The sequence below is a fragment of the Taeniopygia guttata genome, chromosome 23 (assembly GCF_048771995.1).
Source record: "Taeniopygia guttata chromosome 23, bTaeGut7.mat, whole genome shotgun sequence".
NCBI classification, from domain to species: domain Eukaryota; kingdom Metazoa; phylum Chordata; class Aves; order Passeriformes; family Estrildidae; genus Taeniopygia; species Taeniopygia guttata.
This window is the reverse complement of record NC_133048.1, coordinates 5766821-5788093: the sequence shown is the minus strand read 5'-3', so window position 1 is coordinate 5788093 and position 21273 is coordinate 5766821. Positions and strand designations below refer to the sequence as shown.

Below are 21273 nucleotides of genomic sequence, written 5' to 3'. Positions count from 1 at the left end.
AATAAACCTGCTCCAAGCACTGGGACACCTGTCCCCAGCCGATTGCGAGCTGTTGCTCTCCAGCCACTCTCTGCTGCTGGATGAGCCAACAGGTGGAAATTTAGCTGGTCCTCCCTCTGTGATGGATTCCAGCCCGGCAGGTTTGGGGCCCGGCAGGTTTGGGGCCCGGCAGGTTTGGGGCCCGGCACGTTTGGGGCCCGGCACGTTTGGGGCCCGGCACGTTTGGGGTTGGATCAATCTCACACACACACAGACCCAGAGCCATCTCACAGGCAGAATGGAGAGCCCTCAGCATCACAATCGTCCCAGCAGCCTCAAAAAGCTGCTGTTTCATTTCTTTCCCCTCCCAAAATACGGATTTTTTTTCTCCAGGCCTCTCACTTACCTCTCCCATAGCCCGTCCCTCCAGAGCCAGTGCTTGGAAATCATGATTCAGCTCATCCATGGAACGCACCTATTCACAGATGGGGGAGAGAAGGCCATGAGGAAATGCTTTTCTTTGCTGTATTTATTTATAATCACAGTTTATAACCATTTTTCTGCTCCAGACTGAGAGCCACATTCCACATGAGAGTCTGTAACAAGGTTATGGAGCTCCAGAGGATGACTTACCTTTAACACTCCCAGCAGTTACAACATTTATATACTTCCATTATTTTACACACACATGTATTATTACACACAGATTTATTTCTGTGTGTTAGATTTATACATGCACAGGAAAAGAACAACCAGCAGTTACTTTTAAGATAGACAAAGCCTAACATAACTGTCTCTGCTCATATTTCACAATGGTTTCAGGTGAAGGAGTCAAGGCATGAGGAGCCAGCATCATTTCAGGTGGGAATCAAGGAAAATCTCCTGTATAAAGCTGGCAAATTTACATCCAGGTTACACTCACACGAAGCAGAAAAAAACCAACACATTGATTTGATGAAAATTGAGTCATTTAGAGCAAAAAATAAAGCATAAACTTGAAACTATTGGATAAATTGACAGAAGCACAGAATGGGTCCACAAGAATGATCCAAGTCCAGCTCCTGCCCCTACCCAGACCCCCAACAATCCCACATTGGGAATCCTGAGCTGGAATATCCACAGGAATCACTGATCCAGCTCCTGGACCCCCCAGCAACCCCACGCTGGGCATCCCTGGGGCTCTGGCAGCCTCGGGGCCGTGCCCATTCCCTGGGCAGCCTGGGCAGTGCCAGCACCTCTGGGGGAAGAACCTTTCCCTGAGCTCCAGCCTGCCCTGCCCTGGCCCAGCTCCAGCCGTGCCCTGGTGCTGTCCCTGTCCCAGGGCAGGGATCAGTACCCAACATGGACTGGGTTTGTTGAACATGCAGGAAAACCCTTCTCCTGCTTCTCATTCCCAAATCTCAGCTGCTGAGCACACACGAGGAAGCAAATTCAAGAAGAAACCCCAACTCTGGACTTGAGGCCAAAGCGCAGCAGCTGAGCCACGTGCTGGGACTGGGAGCGGGTGAGTGCCCTCCCATGCCCCTCCAGGGTCCCAGCAGCCCCCAACACCCCAAACAAGCAGCACACACTCCCCTCCTACTCAGTGTTTACACACTCCCTGCAGCCCAGCAGGGCCGAGGCAGCTCTCTGCTCAGCAGGGAGGAGTTTATAAAGCATTACTCACATTACTGTGAGTAATGTCCACACTGATCCAGGCTCCTCGCAGCATGCTGCAGCTTTACACACGGGGCTTAGTCCTGCCCCTGCACAGAGCCCTCCCAGGCTGAGCAGGGAGCTCGGCAATACCTGGTGGGTGAGTTACAGGACAAAAGAAATCCCCAAAATTGTTTAGATGTTCCTGGCCCACCAGTGACCAGCACTGTGACGTTACACCATCATCAGCGACCTTAACCACAACTTCTGATACTGCAGTGCCACTTCCAGCAGGACCAAGACCTTGGGATTATGTTTTATTTCTATTCTATGACAATATTTTGTAGATCTCATCTAAGACAATATTCTATACACCTCATCTAAGAATCAGATGGAAGAAAGGACCACATTAACCTCTAAAAATCCCCTCCAGTCTAAATTCTTCTATTCTGTTACCATTATACTTTGCAAAAGATTAGTGGTATATTATTGAATTATTTAATAGATATTTACATAATTTGCAAATCCTCAGGGGTCACTCACTCAGAATCCTTGTAAAATCAGGTATCTCTTGTTACTGTATCTCACTCAGCTCAGTTATTTTCAGTTCTGCCTCAGCCTTGCCACCTTTTGCAGTGACATTTGTCACATGGGCCACCAACACCGAGCGAAACTCTTCCCAAAACTGCAGCCCCGAGGACTTTCCTCCCCTGCCAGTTCCATCCAGCTCTGCAGCTGACACAGCTCAGCTGCCTGGTGCCACACAAACATCACTGGGACCAAATTCTTCGTGGAGCACTTCAAGCTGAACTCATGGAAGGTGCTGCAACCTCCAGATGTGCCAAACCACAAAAGCTGGCAGAGAGCAAATCATTATTTCCATCAGACATCTGAGAGAAGTTGCACAGAGAGATTCAGAAGGTGATGTGAACTCACAGCTGCTGGTGTCCCAGCAAACCACAGAAGCCACCCGAGTGTGTCCAGCAGCTTCCCCAAAAGAAATCAACCCCCAGGGCTGGGTGCTGAGCTGTGGGAACCTCAAAACAAAGCTGCTACAAAGATCCAATCACTACATTCCCAGAAAATCCAAAAGGATATAAATTGATAATTTTATTTGATTGGGTCAACATGGAATCATGGAATGGGTTGGGTAGGAAGGGACATTAAAGCTCCTCCAGTGCCACCCCTGCCATGGCAGGGACACCCTCCACTGTCCCAGGCTGCTCCAAGCCCCATCCAGCCTGGCCCTGGACAATCCCAGGGACTGCCACAGCTGCTCTGGGAATTCTATCCCAGTTCCTCCCCACCCTGCCAGGGAATAATTTCTCCCACATATCCAATTTATACCTATTCTCTGGCAGTTTGAAGGCGTCTCCTCCTGTCACCCCAGGCTCTTGCCAACAGCCCCTTCTCCACCCTTCCCTGCGGGCACTGGAAGGCCACAATGAGATCAGCCCAAAGGCTTCTCCTTTCCATGCTGAACAATCCAAATCTCTCAGCAGAGGTGCTCCAGCTCTGCAGATGACTTGGTGGCTCCTGGACATGCTCCAACAGGACAATGCCACAGGAGAAACAGGCTGCCTCCATCCCCCTCCCCACTATCCCTTACCCCAGCCACGACAAAAAGCAGAAAATAAAATCTGCCTTCTCTATCAGCTATTAGATGTGAGGAAATGAAGAAATTATTCAGATATTTCACATCCCTTATCATCTCTCTTTCAAGAATCCTAACAAATATGGATAAAAGCATTTTCTAAATCAGGTCTTTGTGCCTGATTTTGGCCACTCTGAGCAGAAAGTGTCCATAAACAGCAATTCTCCAGCTCTTTCTCTCCCTCACACAGTTTCTTTACCTTCATTGATCACTGGATCTATTAATTTGATTTTCAAAGACTGCGCCCAAAGGATCTTTTCCCCATTTCTCAGCGCCTCTAATGTTAAACAGCAACACATTTTCACCTCATTGCACACAAATATCCCAGGGCTCCTTCATTTTTCCTTCCTCGAAGAACAAAGTGTCTGGAACAGCAGAACACAAGCCGAGGCCATGACTCCCAAACCTCTGCATTCCAGAAGTCAGGGATTCCTCTGGAATGGCCATTAAACAATAGAGCTGCTCCTTCACCTCATCAGGATCTGTTCCTGTCACTGATCCCTGAGCTCTGAGGAGCACAGAGCAGAGGCAGGACGGTGTAAACACAAGAAACAAGGAGGTGCACAGAGACAGAACTTCTCCCCAGATGGGCACTGACGCCGATGAGATGTGATGACCAGAAAACGTGGCTCACCACTGAAGCAGAGATTTGAAAGAAATCCAGAAGACAACGCCAGGATCAATCAGCTGCACAAGGGAGCGATGCCCTGACATCTGGATCTGGTGTGACATCCTGGGAGGGAGAGGTGAGCTCCACAAACTTCAGGAATCAGGAATCACACAAGGAGAGGGCAGCTGAGTCCCAGTCCCTTTGGAAGTGATCCAAGCAAACCTGACTCCCACTGTTCCCAGCCAGCAGCACCCAAGGCTGCCCCTGCTCCAGGCAGGCGTGCCTCTGGAAGGATGCAGAGTGCACATCCTCACGGGAGGCAGCTGCTGCCTGCCCCAGGATCAGAGTGCACATCCTCACGGGAGCCAGCTGCTGCCTGCCCCAGGATGAGACAGCCTCTCCCTTCTGCTCACACACACACGGAACCCCACTTCACAAAAGGAAGGCTCTGGACACAAGCACCACGTTCTGGAACGAGTTCCAAAGCAGGTTTATTGCACAAGAACATCCTCCCCTCACCATGGAACATGTGGGTGCACTCAGGAGTGATATAAATCTCATCCAGGAAGAACGATTTCCACACTCCAATACAGGAATGCGCGTCACTGTAACACACCCCAGCTCCAGCCATGCCACTGACTCAGAAACCATTCCCTGCCTGCCCGGTGGGAGCACACATCCCACAGTGGGATTCACCACCAGCCATGCCTTGGGGCAAAACCACGGGATCACTGCACTCCCTGAGCCTGGGGGGAATTCAGCCCCTGCTCTGCACCACTTCTCACCTCGCTGCTGAAAAACACGGGGCAAAGCCAGACACAGCTGGATCCCCACTGCACACCCACCAGACACAGCTGGATCCCCACTGCACTCCCACCAGACACAGCTGGATCCCCACTGCACACCCAGACACAGCTGGATCCCCACTGCACACCCACCAGACACAGCTGGATCCCCACTGCACACCCACCAGACACAGCTGGATTCCCACTGCACATCCAACAGACACAGCTGGATTCCCACTGCGCATCCCTGAGGCACAGCTGGACTCCTCACTGCGAATCCAGTGTCAGACCTCCAAACCTCATTCATTCTCCCAGATCACTGAGGGTGGAAAAAATCTCTGAGACCATCGAGTCCAAGTTGTGCCCGATCCCCACCTTGTTCCCAGCCCAGAGCACTCCGTGCCCTGAGCCCTTCTTTGCACACCTCCAGGGATGGGCACTCCAAACCCCCCTGGGCAGTTCCAAGGCTTGAGCCCCTTTCCATGGGGAAATTCCTGCTGCTGCCCACCCTGAGCCTGCCCTGGCCCAGCCTGAGGCCGTTCCCTCTGCTCCTGTCCCTGTTCCCTGGAGCAGAGCCCGACCCCCCGGCTGTCCCCTTCTGGCAGGAGCTGTGCAGAGCCACAAGGTCCCCCTGAGCCTCCTTTTCTCCAGGCTGAGCCCCTTCCCAGCTCCCTCAGCCTCTCCTGGGGCTCCAGCCCCTTCCCTGGATACTCTCCAGCCCCTCAGTGTCTCTCCTGTCACGAGGTGCCCCAGCAGTGGCAGCACAGGGACAGTCACTGCCCTGCTCCTGCTGCTGACACAGCCCAGGTGGCAGCAGCCTCTGGCACACCTGGGTCCATGTTCAGACTGTCACCAGCATCCCCAGGGCCTTTCCCAGTTTTCCAGGCTCTGCCCCAGCCTGGAGCTGCTGGGGTTTGTGGTGACCCACGGGCAGGATTCTGTATTTGACCCTATTGATCCTCCCAATCCCCTTGGCCTCCCATCGGTGCTCCAGGGGCTTTTCTCAATCCAACAGCAGACACCCAATCCTATTCCAGAAGGACAAAAAGCATGGAATGCTTCCAGCTCTCCTCTACTGCAGACTGCAACAACACAAACCGATTCCTCCCGTGGTCAATGGCCACTTCCCACCTCACACACTGCAGAGGAGCCTCTCAGCAGCTCTGAACCAAACACATTCACAGAGATTTTCCGGCCGCTGGAGCACCTCGTTCATGTCAGGCAGCCACCTCACACAGGACAACTGCATTTTCTTTCCTTTTAAATAAGATTAGACAGCCTCAGCATCACAAAACTCAGTGACAACTCAGAAGCAAACGTCTTCCTTGTGCCAAAGCTGCCCAGACACCAGCCCTGGTCCATGTCTGGAACACTTCTGACTGGATGGAGCTGTACCCGACAGGCACAGAGCACAGTGCCAGCAGCTGAGGATGTTCTGTGTGCTGGGACCTGCTGCTCACCCACCACCCCACAAAACCTGGAAAACACTTTTCCCCATCTCCAAGTTCCTTACACACACCCTGTCACAGATTTCAGTTTTCCAAGTTATCTCGTGCAGAAGAGCAAAGACTCAGATGCTCATCACAGACATCACCAAAGATGCACAGGTCTGGATCACCCTGGAGAGTGAGAGTGGGGAAACGACCCACACACAGGGATGGGACTGAGCCCCTCCTGCTCCAGCTCTAACGCTGCACCCCAAACCAGGCCCTGGTGTCCCCTGGGGAAAAACTGCAACACAGCAAAAGGGTCATAAAGATACTCCCAGGGCTGGAGCCCCTCTGGAGCCAGGCTGGAGAGCTGGGGGTGCTCCCCTGGAGAGGAGAAGCTCCAGGGAGAGCTCAGAGCCCCTGCAGGGCCTGAAGGGGCTCCAGGAGAGCTGCAGAGGGACTGGGGACAAGGATGGAGGGACGGACACAGGGAATGGCTCCCAGTGCCAGAGGGCAGGGCTGGATGGGAGATTGGGAATTGGGAATTGTTCCCTGGCAGGGTGGGAGGGGCTGGGCTGGAATTGCCAGAGCAGCTGTGGCTGCCCCTGGATCCCTGGCAGTGCCCAAGGCCAGGCTGGACACTGGGGCTGGAGCACCTGGGACAGTGGGAGGGGTCCCTGCCATGGCAGGGGTGGGTTGGGATGAGCTTCAAGGTCCCTTCTGAACCAACCCACCTGAGGTTCCATGAAAGCACAGAGCCCCAGCACTCCCCAGACCTGCAGCAGCCCCACAGCCCAGGAGCCAGGGCACTGCTGGAGCTGCGAACTGCAGCTATTGGATCCCAGCACAGCCGGCCCCGGGGAATGGCACTTGTCAAAAGGGATTCTGCACTCAGGTCAATTAACAGCAGCCAGGGCCCCAAACTGTCCTTTTGATTACTAAACACGGAGCTGAAGCCCCAACAAATTAGCATGGAAACAACAGGGAATTTACCTTGCAGATTTCTAGAACTGTATTTTTTTATTCCAGAATAATCCAAAGGGGTTTTTCACACCCTGAGAGCGACCAGCAAAGCATGTGAATTGTAATTTTAGGTAAATATTAATGTCAACAATCTGTGTTAATACTGCACCTTATATTAAGTAAATATGGTTGCTAAAATGACCTTTACATATAAATTCCAAGTGCACCGCTGTATCACATTTCAGGTATCCCAGGGGATTTTACAGCAGTTTTTTATATATTAAGGAATCCTCATTTATGCAGAATTTACATTCACCTGGGCAGACAGGCAGCCAAACTATCCAAGGCTAAATTTCACTCTCAACCCCAAAGGATTCTTTTTCTTCCTCCTTATCCAAGAGATGTTTCACAGAAAGCAAAAGGCAAGTGGAATTAAACAAAGAAATAAAACAATCTGGCATACAGGAGGAAAAAAAAATGGAAAACTAACTACAAATTCCTTTGGAGAAAAATAATCTAAAAAATATTTGCTAATAAATATTTGAGCTAAGAAATATTCCAGCGATGATCTAAACTGCCTCTAAAAGTGCACTATAAAGCCTGATTTATGATTATTTTTTTCCTATGTCGAACATTAAATTGATCAAATACCTGTATTTATTGGAGGTAGCAGTGACTGAAGAGGGTTTAAATTATCTGTTTCTACTTAGCCAATTCTCTTAGAGGGGAACCAAAGCAAACCTCTGCCAGCAGCCCCAGCAGCTCTCGAGGTTCCCACTCCTGCTCCCTGCCCCTCACCGGCCCCATTCCCTTTTCCCAGCCCTTCCTCAGCCCAGGATCCATGTTCCCCCACTCACATTGGAGCATCTCCTCTCCCCAATTCCCCCCGGCCAGGAGGGGCCCTGCAAAGGCAGCAGCTCCTGAAGCTGGAACATGCAAATGGCTCCGTTCAGCATCCCTTTGATCTGCACTAAATTACAGGGCCCAGCGCTGCCCTCAGCCCTGCACAGCAACCGCAGGGAATCCCACAGAAACTTCCACAAGGAATTCTGGCCTCAGCTCCTCTTTGCCATCCTGGCAAACAAAGGCATGGGAAGGGAAGGGTGCTGGCACCACAAACCGTGGGAAGGACTCTCCTGCTGCTGGCTGAGCTCTTGGAGGGCCTGAAGGAGCCTCCCAGGATTCCAGCCCCACACAGGCCTGGAGCTCCCACCCTGCTGGGGGATCTCTCTTGTTCTGCTCCTCCACTGCTGCAGAGAAATGTGGGAAATGGTATCATTATTGTACTTCTCTGGAGAGACAAATGTCCTGATTGCTCAGCTCTAAGATCCCAGAATTCCAGACTGGTCTGGGATGGAAAGGACCTTAAAGCCCATCTCATTCCAGCCCCTGCCATGGGCAGGGACCCTTCCACTGTCCCAGCTGCTCCAGTCTCCTTCCAACCTGGCCTGCAAGATCCAACAGCATTTGTTTTCTTTGTGAGAAAACAAGAGGAGATTCCAAGTTCCCCTATTTGTACGTGCCAGGTGCTTACCTAGAGCACCTCCTGAGTGTGATTATTCCTTGGATATTTATTTTTAACTCCTGTGCACTCTGCAAGTGGGAATGTAATATTTCTATCCATTTGGCCTCTGTATTTTAAGACTTGTTCAATTTGCAATTAAAAACACCTAACAAAAACCTCCAACCAAACACTTCTCTAGTAAAACATCCCTCAAAAAAAGAGTCAACATTACTACAGGAACACCAGAACCGAGACAGAAAGAACAAAAAACATCAAAACCAAGAAGCATCCTTAGAATGGAGAGGAGAAAATCAAAAAACTACAGCTGAATACTTTTGATTTATATACTCACAATTGTTAAAACTCTTTAAATGAACTAAGTTTACAAATTTCAGATGGAAACAAATCCTCCTTCAGCTGGGGGAGGCTGCTTGAGTTTGAACAGCTCATACAGGAGGTTATTTCAAAAAAATCCCAGATCTGAGTGCATTCGGCCAATGTACAGCAGGCAGGAGAGGGGAAACGCATTCCCCAGCTGAGAGCAAGGAAAGCATCACACACTCCACAACAGGTTTGCCACTGACGACCAGAGCCAGGGTTAAAATACATCAACTGATTACTGCCCTATTTTTAGCCTTCTCCCGTAACAATAGTGGGTGAAGAAAGAATGTGAAGTCACAAGTATTAGACAGGATTAGGTGGTTTAACTACTATTTTTGTAGTAAAGGATTCATGGTTAGAATTGCTACTACCATTAGCACTGGAAGCAAAAAGCCATTGAAATTGCAGATTGGCTAATGCCTTCCCTGGCATGGGGCCAGGCTGATTAATGATTCAGGGGACAGAAATAACTGCAGCAAAGGCAGCCTTGCAGAGGGGCTCTCCTTCCTCAGCTAATTATGTTTTTCCTCCCATTTTATCCACCCAGGGAAGCGCTTCATTAATGTGGAATTTAGGTTAGTTACCCTGCCATGTCTCAGGCACATACTGGGGTGCAGGATTCAAAAATACTGTATTAGGGAAGAAACAACCTTTATTTTGTCCTGCTGGAGCTGGCAATACATTGGGAAAACCATCTTCTGCACCCCGGGTGTGTGCCTAGATCTGTGGGTTTGCACAAGAGCTTGGGGCCATGCTAAGATCTGACCTTGGGGATGCTCTTCCTTTTACTCCCAGGCCTACTCTGACCCTTCCCAGGTTTAAATTCAGAGGGAAGAAGATGTGGAGAAGGGATGCAGCAGTGTTTAATTGCAGTGCCAAGGGACGTGTGTCAGAACAGATGAGAGTGCCCTCATGCCACCCTGACAGGGACTCACTGAGGGTTTAGCAACAGCCTCACCTCAGAATGAACGTCTGAACAGGGCAACAACCAAAGCCAGATGTTCCCAATAAAAACAACTGCCCTGGAACAGAAGTTATCCCTAACAAAGGCAGGAGTAACAGGAGAGCCGAGAGCAGCTCCTTGCCGGGAGGGAGCAGCATCACATGGCAGCTGCACAAAGGAGCGTTTGTTCAGCCTGACATCAGCACTCAGGGAAAACAGCCTGGAAATCATCCCTGATACACCTAAGAGAGAGTTCTCTGAGCCAGGCAAGCCAGAGACAATGCTCTGCAACAGCTCTTCACTACAATGCTCTGCAACAGCCCTTCATCGAGGAGACTGCTGATCAGCAGCTGGAATTTGTGACAGTTCACCAGGAAGAGGAACAGGCAACTGGGGATGGATTGGGTGGCTGAGGATGGATTGGGTGGGGACTGTGAGGCTCAGATCCACTGCAAAGCTTCACCCATTTATAAAAATGCTCCCAGGATCACAACCTGCTCTGCAGAAGCACAAGGAGGTCATGGCAACTCAGCAAACCACAAATGAGCTGCTAAGGGGAGAGCAAAGTTGGGGAGAGGGGAAGAGAAAACAAGCAGGACAAGTTCTGCAATAAACTTATTTTCAAAGCACACTTGTACAAGACAGCCACTGAAATACCTGAAGTCTTCTGGAAGCACTGAAATTTGTAAATTCAGTAATGTGAGTGTTTCAGCTCCTCCCGAATGAGCACTGTGACAAGGAAGCAGAGCAGAACAGCAACCACCACGGAGAAATCTCAACACCAGGTCACTTGGGCAATCCCAACCGGACAATCTTATCTGCAGCTGCCCATCAGGAACAGTAAAATCCATGGATTCAGAGGAAACAGAGTCTCAGAGTATCTTTCTGAATGTTTCAGAGTGTTTTTTCTCCCCTGTATTTCACAAGGGTTTTCCAACCTGAAATATACAACTAAGCCAATTTACTCATGCTCCTTCTTCCTCAGAAGAAATTTTTAGGGAGCCACACAAAGCAGAAAACCAAATTAAATGTTCCAGTTCTCCTCCCAAGCTACCCCTCCACTATGGAGAAATCTCTGTGAAACAGATCAGCCAAACCAGCAAACCAGACATTTCATTTCAGCAAGGAATTATGTTTCAAATTGCCTGGGTATCAAATTAGCACAGCCCTTTCAGTGTCAGGGAAAGGAAAGCCCGGAGCAGTTCACTGGGACACAAGAAGTTCCCATGAAAACTCAACAGGTTTAATGAAACAGAGGTCAGAAACCACCTTCAAGGCTGAGCCACAGGTGCTGTCACATGGTTTGTGTGACAAGGGACTCACACCATGCCTTCAACCCCAGCACAGACAACACATCCAATTACTTGGAGCACATATCCACAGGCACATCAGAAATCATGGAATGGTTTGGGTTGGAAGAGACCCCAAATCCCAGCTCATTCCACCCTTGACATGGGCAGGGACACCTTCCACCGTCCCAGGTTGCTCCAACCTGGCCTTGGACATTTCCAGGGATGGGGCAAAATGGAGCTAAGCACTACTTAGACAGGATTTCCCTCTAGAAGAACAAACAGCAGGGCTGCCTTTGCTTCCAGGACCTTTTCACAGGCTCTTGCCCTAACTTTCAGGCAAGCTCTGGCCATGGTGCCTGCCAGCAGCACCAAGCATTGCCAAACGTGCTCAGATCCAGCTGCTCCCAGGGCAGGAAGCAGCCTGGCTGAGGAGCTGTGCCCCACGAGGGCAGCTGCCAGAATTACCTCCTGCTTCTGCTGATCCAGCTCCCTCTGAAGAGCTCACATGGTCACACTGCCAAAAGGCAAAACTGAGCAGAAACCCCAGTCCCAGCCCTGTTGTACTGACTATTCTTCACCAACTCCATGTGAAAAATTCCCCACATTCAACAAGACCATCCCTGCAGAGTTCTATTGTCTCCAATTATTAATTAAACATGCTCTGAGAGAAAGCAAATGCCTAAAATCATTTGTGTCGACCAAGCAACTCCCACACTACCCAAGTGCAATTCCGACAGTCTAAGTATATCCAGTGACTGCAATTCCAGAGGGACACCACCACAGAACTCTGCCTGCACTCCAGTTCAAGCACACACACGAGCCACAGGAGACCCCAGCCAAGAAAGCCCAGCCAATTTTCCTGAAAACCTGCTCAGTGTTGATAACTTGTCCCAGCTGAATATCCGGAGTGTCTTTTCACTGCCCCCAGGAGCAGCAGAGGCTGTTTGGGTTTGTGAGGAGATCTGTGCAACCTTTCATAGCCAAGGCAGGCCCAACCCTGGCCATTCCTCACCTGGAGCCATCCTGTGCCCTCCCTAGAAGATGTCCTGATCCCTGCCCGTGGTTTTTGCAGGATAAACAGCACACAAACACCCTCCTGCAGCCAGGGTAACGCTCTGCCCAACAGCAACCAGGCATCAGACAGCCTAAACCTGCTCACTCGAATATTAAAATTCCTGGGGACCCGACACTCAACCTTATCCTGCTACTTCCTGTGGATAAAAATAGAAAAATTTCCAGTTTAGTGTCTTCCATGGAAGTTTGGTGATTAAGAATTTGGAGCTGCAAACAGCTGGGATTTTGCTCAGGAGATCTGAGAGACTAAGTCAGGAAATCAAAAGTCTGATTCCAGCACAACTTCAGCGTCTGTAGGGACAAAGAAGACCTTTATCAGCACAAGTTTTTTGTGTGGATGGCAAAGCTCTGACACCTAAATTTGTGAAATGTCAGGGGCATCTTTAATTGCTTCATTTTCTATAAAAACCTGGTCTCAAACACACCTCCCAGAGGAGCAGGGGAAAATGCAACAGGGAAAGAAAGTTTCTAAGCAAAACACAAACAGACATAGCATCTTCCTGCTGCTCACAAGGAGAGGACACCACCAGGAAGGAGCTTCTCCTCCCTTCCCTGGGAGGAACCTTCCCTTAAGCCACCCCTGCTAAAGCCACTCTCAGCGCAATTCCCAGAGCTGCCAGGAGGAAAAGTGACCAGAAACCCATGGAAAATCAGGATACTGAGCTCAGCTGTGACTCACAGCACTCCTGGCTGTTTAATACCACCATGAAATGTCATCATTTGGTAAAAGCCACTGCAGTGTTATCACCAACAGACACACGTCTGTCTACACATGCAACAAAAAGCATCTGGGATTCAACAATTAAAATCTTTCTACCTTTTAATTACGACCTGCCAAGCTCTAGGCAGACATTAACCTATATTAGCCTAGAATTATTTTTTTTCTGACTTCCCATTATCATTTAGCTACCGAGTTTCCTAACCAGTCTTCAAGGCTGGGCCCTCACTGAACCATCTCTGAAAGTCTAAAATGAAAAGTACAGTAATAAAAGTGCATCCACAAGAAACAGAGTCAGGAGACATCCCTAATGATTCCCTACCTCCCTGCATGTCCCAGCACTTCCTTCCACTTCTGTTCTTGCAGGCCAAATTCAATTCTATCCCAGCTAAACCCAAACTGAATTAAAACATTTTGCATGCGAAAGATTAGTCCTTGCTCCAAGGAATTTATAATTTAAGCAGCAGATGTGGAGGTGGCCAAGAAGTCAAGAAGCATGGCAGTGTTAGGATTACACACATCCTGCATTCTGCTTCCCAGGAGTAAAACCCTAAGGCAAGCAGAGAACCATGGAAAAAGAGGGATGGAGCACCAAACTCTGCTAAAAGTGCCCAGCAATCACTGGAGCACCCAGCATCAAACAAGACTGAGGAGAACAAGGTGAGTGCCCCACCTCAGAGCTGACCTGGAAGAAATTAAGACACAAAGATTGGTTTGGAGATGAGCACTGAATGCAAAAGCATTGGAACTGTGGCAGTACCCCACTTATCAGAGTGTAACAGCCAGCAGGAAGCAGAACAGATAAAAACCCCAACGTTAATCCTGGCCTGGTGGGTATTTCCTGAGCCTCAGCTCACAGAGCTCACAGAGGAAACTGAGAGAGCATCACACAGAATCATCTGTGAGCTCCGTCCTGCAGGTGTGATCTGTCCACACAACCTTCTCACCACTGTCCTGCTGCCAGACAATGCAGGAACTGGATTTGAAAGGTTCATTTAAACTAGCATAAGTTAATGAGCTTTCCTTTCATTAAGTGGTTTATTTATTAGGATCATTTAATTCCAGAGGTTACTGAAGAAAATCAAGCTGAGCAACACTTCTGCTGACAACAGGACAAGCCTCTGGAACGGGCAGGATTTTTTTGTGTGAGTGAAAGTTTAAGTCTTTCCATTATTAAATAAATAAAAGTTCAAATACCAGCAGAGTTTTTAATGACTGCAAGCTTGGAGTGCCCTGTCCCCACCCCCCTTATCTCCAGTGAGTTTTGCTGTCTTTCAGGGACTTGCAGTAAAAGGAGGATGAAAGTAAAGTGCAAGCTGGAGGAAAAGAGGATTGAGAATTTATGACATCATTTTAATTCATGAAGTCATCTTGCCACAAAATGCCCAAACAATAGCAAGTCCTGCCCAGGCATCTCCACCCCAAGACTCCGTGGCTGCTTTGATTTGAAAAACCTACAAGTTTGCAGGAAGAAATTCTTGCTTATGGTTTCTTTCAGAACTTAAAACATTAAGATCTCTGGCACTGATGTCTCTTGAAGCAAGTTTTACAGTTAGTGACTGAAAACTTGAATAACAAACAGAAAAAATACATCTGATTAATGCAGTTATTTCTTCTGAATTGATACCTAAATACTACACTTCTCCATAATGGAATAACAACAGAATTTTTCTAGCTCTTTAGCTCATATTGCAGTATTTTATGTGATTTTTCTTCCAGAACAAATTAACAGGGCACTTGGATTTATTTCTTTGTTGATACACACACTGCCTTCGGTGAGGCTGCAAAATTCCCTGCAATGTTTGCTTTTAAATCTGGTTGGCAACACATCCCCTGGGGAGGCACAGCAGAGGAGCCAGGGCTTGGCCGCTTTGATTCCAGAAACTGAAGGCAGGAGATGTTCACAAAGGTTGCAAAAGCTTTGTGTCTGCTGCTCCGGCAATATTTGTGGGGATCATTCTGCTTTAAAATGTGCTTACACTTGGGTTCTGCTGCCTCGGAGAGGAAGCACTCGTGTGTCTCTGATGAGCGAGCTACAGGTCACAGACAGAGTGGAGTGAGTCAGCCACTCATTTAACTGCAGCACGAGTGACAATGCAACTGCTGAAAAGATTTCTAGTAAACACCACCAGCACACAGCCTGGCCCACCACCCCTCTAGAGACTGAGTGCCTCTTAAGAAGTTCCTAAAACACTGGTTGGTGACACTCTTAAGGCTGCTCTTCTCAGTTCAGCTACACACATCATCACCACCTTCCCCAGTACATGATAACCATAAAAACCCAACCCCAAAGCAACGAAATCCAGTCAAACATACCACCAGCAACTTCCACTCCTGTGTTTTCCAATACTGGGAATGGTAAAAGCCCAACCTACATGCATTGGCAGTTTTGTAATACCATTACATAAGAATTATTTAACTACAGCAACAGATTTGAAAAGCAGCAGCAGCAGCAGTCACGGCTATGCTCGTTCACACATCAGAAAAAAAAAATCAATAAAGGGAGTGATGAATTTTGTAAACATGCAATTGACTGTCACATGGAGTACATTGGGATTTGGGGTTTCAATATCCTCAAGAGCAGAAACCTCTCAGCTCAGAGCTACCAGGGCACCGCCACCCTGAAAAGAGAAAACAAACAGCACCACTGCTGCCACTCCACCAGAACCAGCTCCAGCTTTAGATGAGCACCATGAAAACATCTCTGAGAAGGCTGCAGGGCCGAGTTGGGAAAGCTGGGAGTGGCTTTCTACCTGATGCTCTGCATGGATGTTGTCCCCGGTAGGCCAGCGGTGTTTGCTGTTGTTGTAGCCACCGCCGCCGCTGCCTCCTCCCCCGAGCTGCTCCCCGTGCTGCCTCTGGAAGAAATAATCCACCATGGCGTCGTCCTGGGAGCGCCCCGCCACTCCTATGGATCCGGGCACGGGGCTGGAGTGTGTCCCTGCTGCAAGGGCCTGGTTTGCAGCTGGCTGTGGCTGAGCCTGCGAGCCTGTGCCAGATGTCAGTACCACAGGCATGGTGGGGTTGGCTGTGTCTTGAGCGTGCTGCTTCAGGTGGGGGCTGAACGAGTCCTGCCACAGAACTGCTTTTCTCTTCAAAACGCACGCTACGCTCATTCCACCAACACCTGCAGGGGGGACATGGGGAAAGAGAGGGGAAAGACACATGAAATCCTCCCAGCTGCAGCTCGGAGTGTTAAATAACACACCCATCTTGTGACTGGCAGGGGAACATCGCTGTGGCAAAAGTGACTTCTCCAACACTCACTCACTCCGTGAACCCAGCAGCTGAAACAGCACTGAAAACGCGCAGAAATCCCACCGAAAACGCGCAGAAATCCCACCGAAAACCCACAGAAATCCCACTGAAAACCCACAGAAATCCCACTGAAAACCCACAGAAATCCCACTGAAAACCCACGGAAACCCCACTGAAAAAGCGCGGAAACCCCACTGAAAAAGCGCGGAAACCCCACTGAAAACGCGCGGAAACCCCACTGAAAACCCACAGAAATCCCACTGAAATCCCACAGAAATCCCACTGAAATCCCACTTTCTGTGCTGCACAGGCTTAGCAGGATGCACAGGATGCCCATGAAGCACAATGGCAATTCCTGCCAGGGAAAACAGACTGACTGGAAAACTGCTGGGAAAAAGCCCCCAAAAAACCCACGGAAGGCAGTGACACCAGAACCGGCTGCGTCCATTTACACCAGGCAAAAGAGGCTTGGTCCCCATCCATACAAACACTCAAGGTTTGTATCCCACTGTATCCCAAAGTATTCCCTCAGTCATGCAAAGCGGCAAAGCAACAGTTTGGTCTGGTTTTGTTTTGGTTTTTGTCTTTCAATGCAAATTTCCAATCCTCGATTTCTGCTCATACAGTTCATGGAGCCCAAACACCGCGTGTGCCCTCCCTGCTAACTCGGGAGCTGTGCTCAGGAGGCAGTAAAACCCATGGACATGCTTTATGGATTCCCTGGAGAAAGCACAGCAAACCTGGGAGCTGGGATCTCAGCAGAACTTTCCAGAGCAGGCACAGCCAGCCCTGCTGGTCCCGCTGTCAATGGCACTGGGGGAAATCTGGACAACTCCAACACATTTTCAGTACGCAGAGCACTGACCACCCCAAGAAAATACCCCAATAAATGAAATACTCCATATGTTTTGCATGCATCCAAATGATCTGCAAGCAAGAAGAAAACATGCACATTAAGCTGACAGCAACTCACAAACTTCCTATTCCCCAAATATTTTGATTACATTCCAGCAGCACAAAACCACAGAAGTTTGTTATTTTAAGGCAGGACTATCAGAGCAATAAAGATGCTACAGGTGTGAACAGCAAAGTGTTTTCCCCCATTATGTAACACTCACACAACAAGCCAAATGCATTTTTAAAGGCATGGGATAGTCTGAATTAATCTTTATTAAAAAGATCACCAGCTTATGACTTGAGGTACCTAAATGCAGCCCCAGAGAGAGTTCTGAGGATGAAACTGGGGTGGTGGAGCCCTGGGAAGCTCCTGGCAGGGCAGCCCCAGGATGTTTCACTGCTGTACCTTGGTGGCTGCAGAGCTTGGCCCTGCTCCTGCCAGCACCTCCGAGGGCCTGAAAGGCGCCTCTGTTCCCTCCCTGCTCCTCGTAGTAGCTCTGAACAACACTCCACTACAAACAACTTCCAAGAACAATTTACTAATGGTGGGGAGACCAAAACAAAAAGTCTGAATCCTATCTTTGACCAAACTTGGTCAGGTTTGCCCCAGGAGTCGAGCATGGGGTTAATACTGAGAGGAAAACGACTCTGAAAACTGCAGAGATCAGGTTGTTTTAATTGCACCTCCAACATAATTTGGTGCTGCACACACACAGCCCCTAGGGCCAATCTGCAGGGCTTTTTATACACTCACAACTTAAATACCAGAGCCATCCAACAGGACTCACTCCTCCAGCTTTCAAAGAGTCTGGAAATCACCACCTTCCCCACATACTTGAAAAAACACTGAAAACATGATATGACTAAATCTTGACTGATTTTAAGACTACAATTCAGTTTAATGGCATTTTCCCCTTAATTTCCCTTTAGCAAACAATATCAAAATCCTTCAGTAACACCACATGACGCACTCAAGCTCCTTCATGCAAAAAGAACAAAAAAATTAAGTAATTAACGGTAAGAAATTCATTTATTATCAAACTGAGGTGTGTATAACTGAAGCAATGAAATCTGAGCATTCCCTTGAAAGGAAGTTACAAGTTATCCCAGGGCAGATTGTAAAAAAAAAAAACAAGCAAACAAACAAAGGAAGATACTATGAATCCCCACCAAAAAATTTCCAGTATCTATAGATTGTGACAAGCCCACTTCCAGTGAGAAACAAGGTACAAAGTCGCACTGCCACTTTGCTCCTTCAAAAGGCTGTAGACACTAATTTCTGAGTTAATAAAGTTGTTATCTTAAAAATCAGGAGGGTCCAGAAAATCTCAGTCAGGGGATTAAGGGGAGGCTGCTCCCAGGCACTTCCTCTTTGGGCTGCTCCAGACACGAGCGGAAAACTTGGCAAAGGCGACATTTTGAAAGGGAGCAAAGGGGAAGGGAGCATTGTGGGTAGTTCAAGTTTAGTTCCAAGCCGTGTTTTTACGGGAATGCCGCGATCGAGGCAGCAGCGGGACAGCTGAATCCTGTCATTCAAAGCTCCCGGAGCGCCGGGACTACGGGCAGTCACCTCCACGGGCAAAGCCGCAGCTGCTCAGGGCCTCCAGAGCCTCCTGCATTCCCAAACTCTTTCTAAACACAGAGGATCAACTTTTCCCAGGTGAAACGCCGCGTTTGCAAACAAAGGCTGAAATGAAAACACGGCGTGGAAATGAGCTGCTCCGTGTTGTCACTGCAGGCAGAATAGTGCAGATTATCCGACGTTCCACAAACAACAAAAAACTTCGGAGGAATCTCCCTGCGAGTTTGAAGAACGCTGGTGACAACACTGAATAAAGGAGCTTTAATCCACACAGAGCCCGGCTCCACAGCCAGATCCTCCCAGCTCTGGTTCCCTATCCCCCTCAAAATCACAGATTATTACAAAATTAACACGGTGTAAAACGCCCGTTTCAAAAAAGTTCAACCCCAAAGCGGAGGAGTTTGGGTTGGGTGGGTTTTTTTTGGAAAGTTCCACTGGAAATGAAAGCAGAGCCATTGTTCGAGAGCTGTGTGGCCTAGCAGAACTTTTAACGTTATCCCTGTATTTTCCTGAAAACCTGGGGAGCCGCAGCACTGAATTCCTGACCCGTCGGAATCCCAAAACCAGCATTAAAACCCAAAAGGACCCGCTTTCCCCCACCTCCATCCCTCTTAATAAAGGAAATTCCTTACTCATGATCTGCCTAATAAAATCTCTGCTCCGAACAAAGTTATTAAACATTGACCAAAGCAAACAACAACAACGATAACAATAACAAAAACAAAACAAAAAAAAAAAAAAAATCCGAGCATTTCTCAGATTGGGCCGAGAGGCTCTTAAAATTCCAACTTTGCAGCTCACAAGGGCCGAGGCTGTCGTTACGTGAGCACGAGATAAAAACATGGGGGGAAAAAAAACCCCACACAAACACAAAACCCCCAGGGTCAGCCAGCACATCTGAAAGGATTGTCTGCTTTTACCCTCCCTCCCCTGCCAGCCCCGACCCCCTCCTCTTCCAGGGACCCCCAGAGCCGCCGAACCCCCCCAAAACCAGGGGGAAGGAACCCAACCACCCCCCCGGAGCCCTGGGGGCAACAAAGCGGGGCCTCGGCCGGAGCGACAGAGCCCTCCGGGAGTGAAGCCCCGGGACGAGGCGGAGCCCCCCGGGGCCCAAACCCGTCCAGGAGAAGGGGGAGACCCTCCCCAGGAGAAGGGGGAGCCCCCCAGGCCGAGGCGGGCCGGGCCCGGGGGAAGGCGGCGGAGGGCTGCGATGGGCCCGCGCCCCCCAACAATAACCCCCGTCCGCGTTACCGGAGCGCCCGCGGGGCCGCGCTCGGGCCCGGGGGTCCCCCCGCGCCCCCTCCCCGCTAACAATGGGCCCAGGCCGCGGCCCCGGCACGGAGCCGGGCGGGAGCGCCGGCGCAGCGCCCCCGCCGCCGCTCGCCTTCGGGGCGGCCTGGGGCCTCTCCTCCCGAGCCCCCCGCCAATATGCGCCCACGGGCGGGTCCGCGGGGGTCCGCGGCGCGGCGGGGCCGGCCCCGGGCCGGTACTCACGGGCGGAGCGCTCGGATGCAGACGGATGCCGGGCCCCCCCCGGCCGCTCGCCGCTGCCTCTCCCCGGCCGCTCACTCCGACAACATGGCGGCGCGGCGGGGCCGCGGCCGCGCTGCACCACGGGAAGGCGAGGCCGCTCCAGCGCCGCCGGGACGGGGCGGGAGGAGCGGGACGGGACGGGACGGGACGGGACGGATCGGATCGGGATGGATCTGACCCGACCGGGACGTGCCCGGGCTGTGCCCCGACCCTGCCACACCGCCCAGGCTGGGCTCAGCCCGCAGCGCCCTCCCAGCGCGGCCCCTGGCCCGGCCGGGGGTGCGGGCACAGCCCCGTCTTCAGCCCCGCGCTGCCGCTGGCACCGCCGCCAGCGCTCGCCGGGCTGGGGGGATGTGGCTGAGCCCCCCCAGCCTGGGCACCCTGATTTCCCCCCTAGTCCGGCCATCCTGGACATCCCACAGCCCCCCAGCCCCAGCTCCCCTAGCCTGAGCACCCCGAGCCCCCCCAGCCTTGGCACTCCCAGCTTGTGCAAACCGAGCTTTTCCAAGCCGGGACACCCTGAGCCCCCCAGTCTCGGCAACCTGCACACCCCAAGCTTCCCAGCCTGTGCACCCTGAGCCCCCCAAGCCTGGGCACCCCGAGTGGTCCCGTCCGAGCTCCCTCCCCCCCCCCCAGCCTGGGCATCCTGAGCCCCCAGCCCCTGCTCCCGGAGTCCCCCCAGCCTCGGCACTCCCAGCCTGTGCACACTGAGCCCCTCCAGGCCGAGGCACCCCGAGTCCCCCCAGCCCGGTCCCCCCGAGCCCCCAACAGCGGTGATCCCCCTCCTATCCCAGAACGGCACTGGGGGCACCGAGCGCCGCTGCGCAGCGGCGCCTCCTCACCCTCCACCAACAGCCAGACACAATTTTGGGGTGCTTCTCCCTCCGAGCCTCCCCCTGCCCAGAGAGCCGGGGCTGCGGGGGAACTACAGCCCCCGGCGTGCGGCGCTGGGCGCGGAGCCCGGGCCGGGCAGGGCGGGCGGCGCTGGACGCTGGGAGCGGTAGTTCTGCCCGCTCCTCCATGTTCGAGGGGCAG

At 51.0% G+C, this 21273-nt stretch overlaps 1 protein-coding gene across 7 annotated transcripts in view; it reads right to left on the bottom strand.

The window, feature by feature from the left end:
- PUM1 (pumilio RNA binding family member 1) overlaps positions 1–20343 on the bottom strand; it is an 80887-nt gene extending 60544 nt beyond the window's left edge. For 6 of the 7 annotated variants that reach the window (XM_030290236.4, XM_030290235.4, XM_030290232.4 and 3 more), the window contains exons 1-3: positions 20200–20320; positions 15722–16095; positions 386–454 (exon numbers count right to left, since the gene is read on the bottom strand). In XM_030290236.4, the coding sequence (XP_030146096.1) occupies positions 386–454; positions 15722–16084 (432 nt within the window). In that variant the 5' untranslated portion in view covers positions 16085–16095; positions 20200–20320. Of the gene's footprint in view, positions 1–385; positions 455–15721; positions 16096–20199 lie in introns of all 7 variants that reach the window. The other variant, XM_030290231.4, reaches the window with a different exon arrangement.
- Positions 20344–21273: the final 930 nt, after the last annotated feature.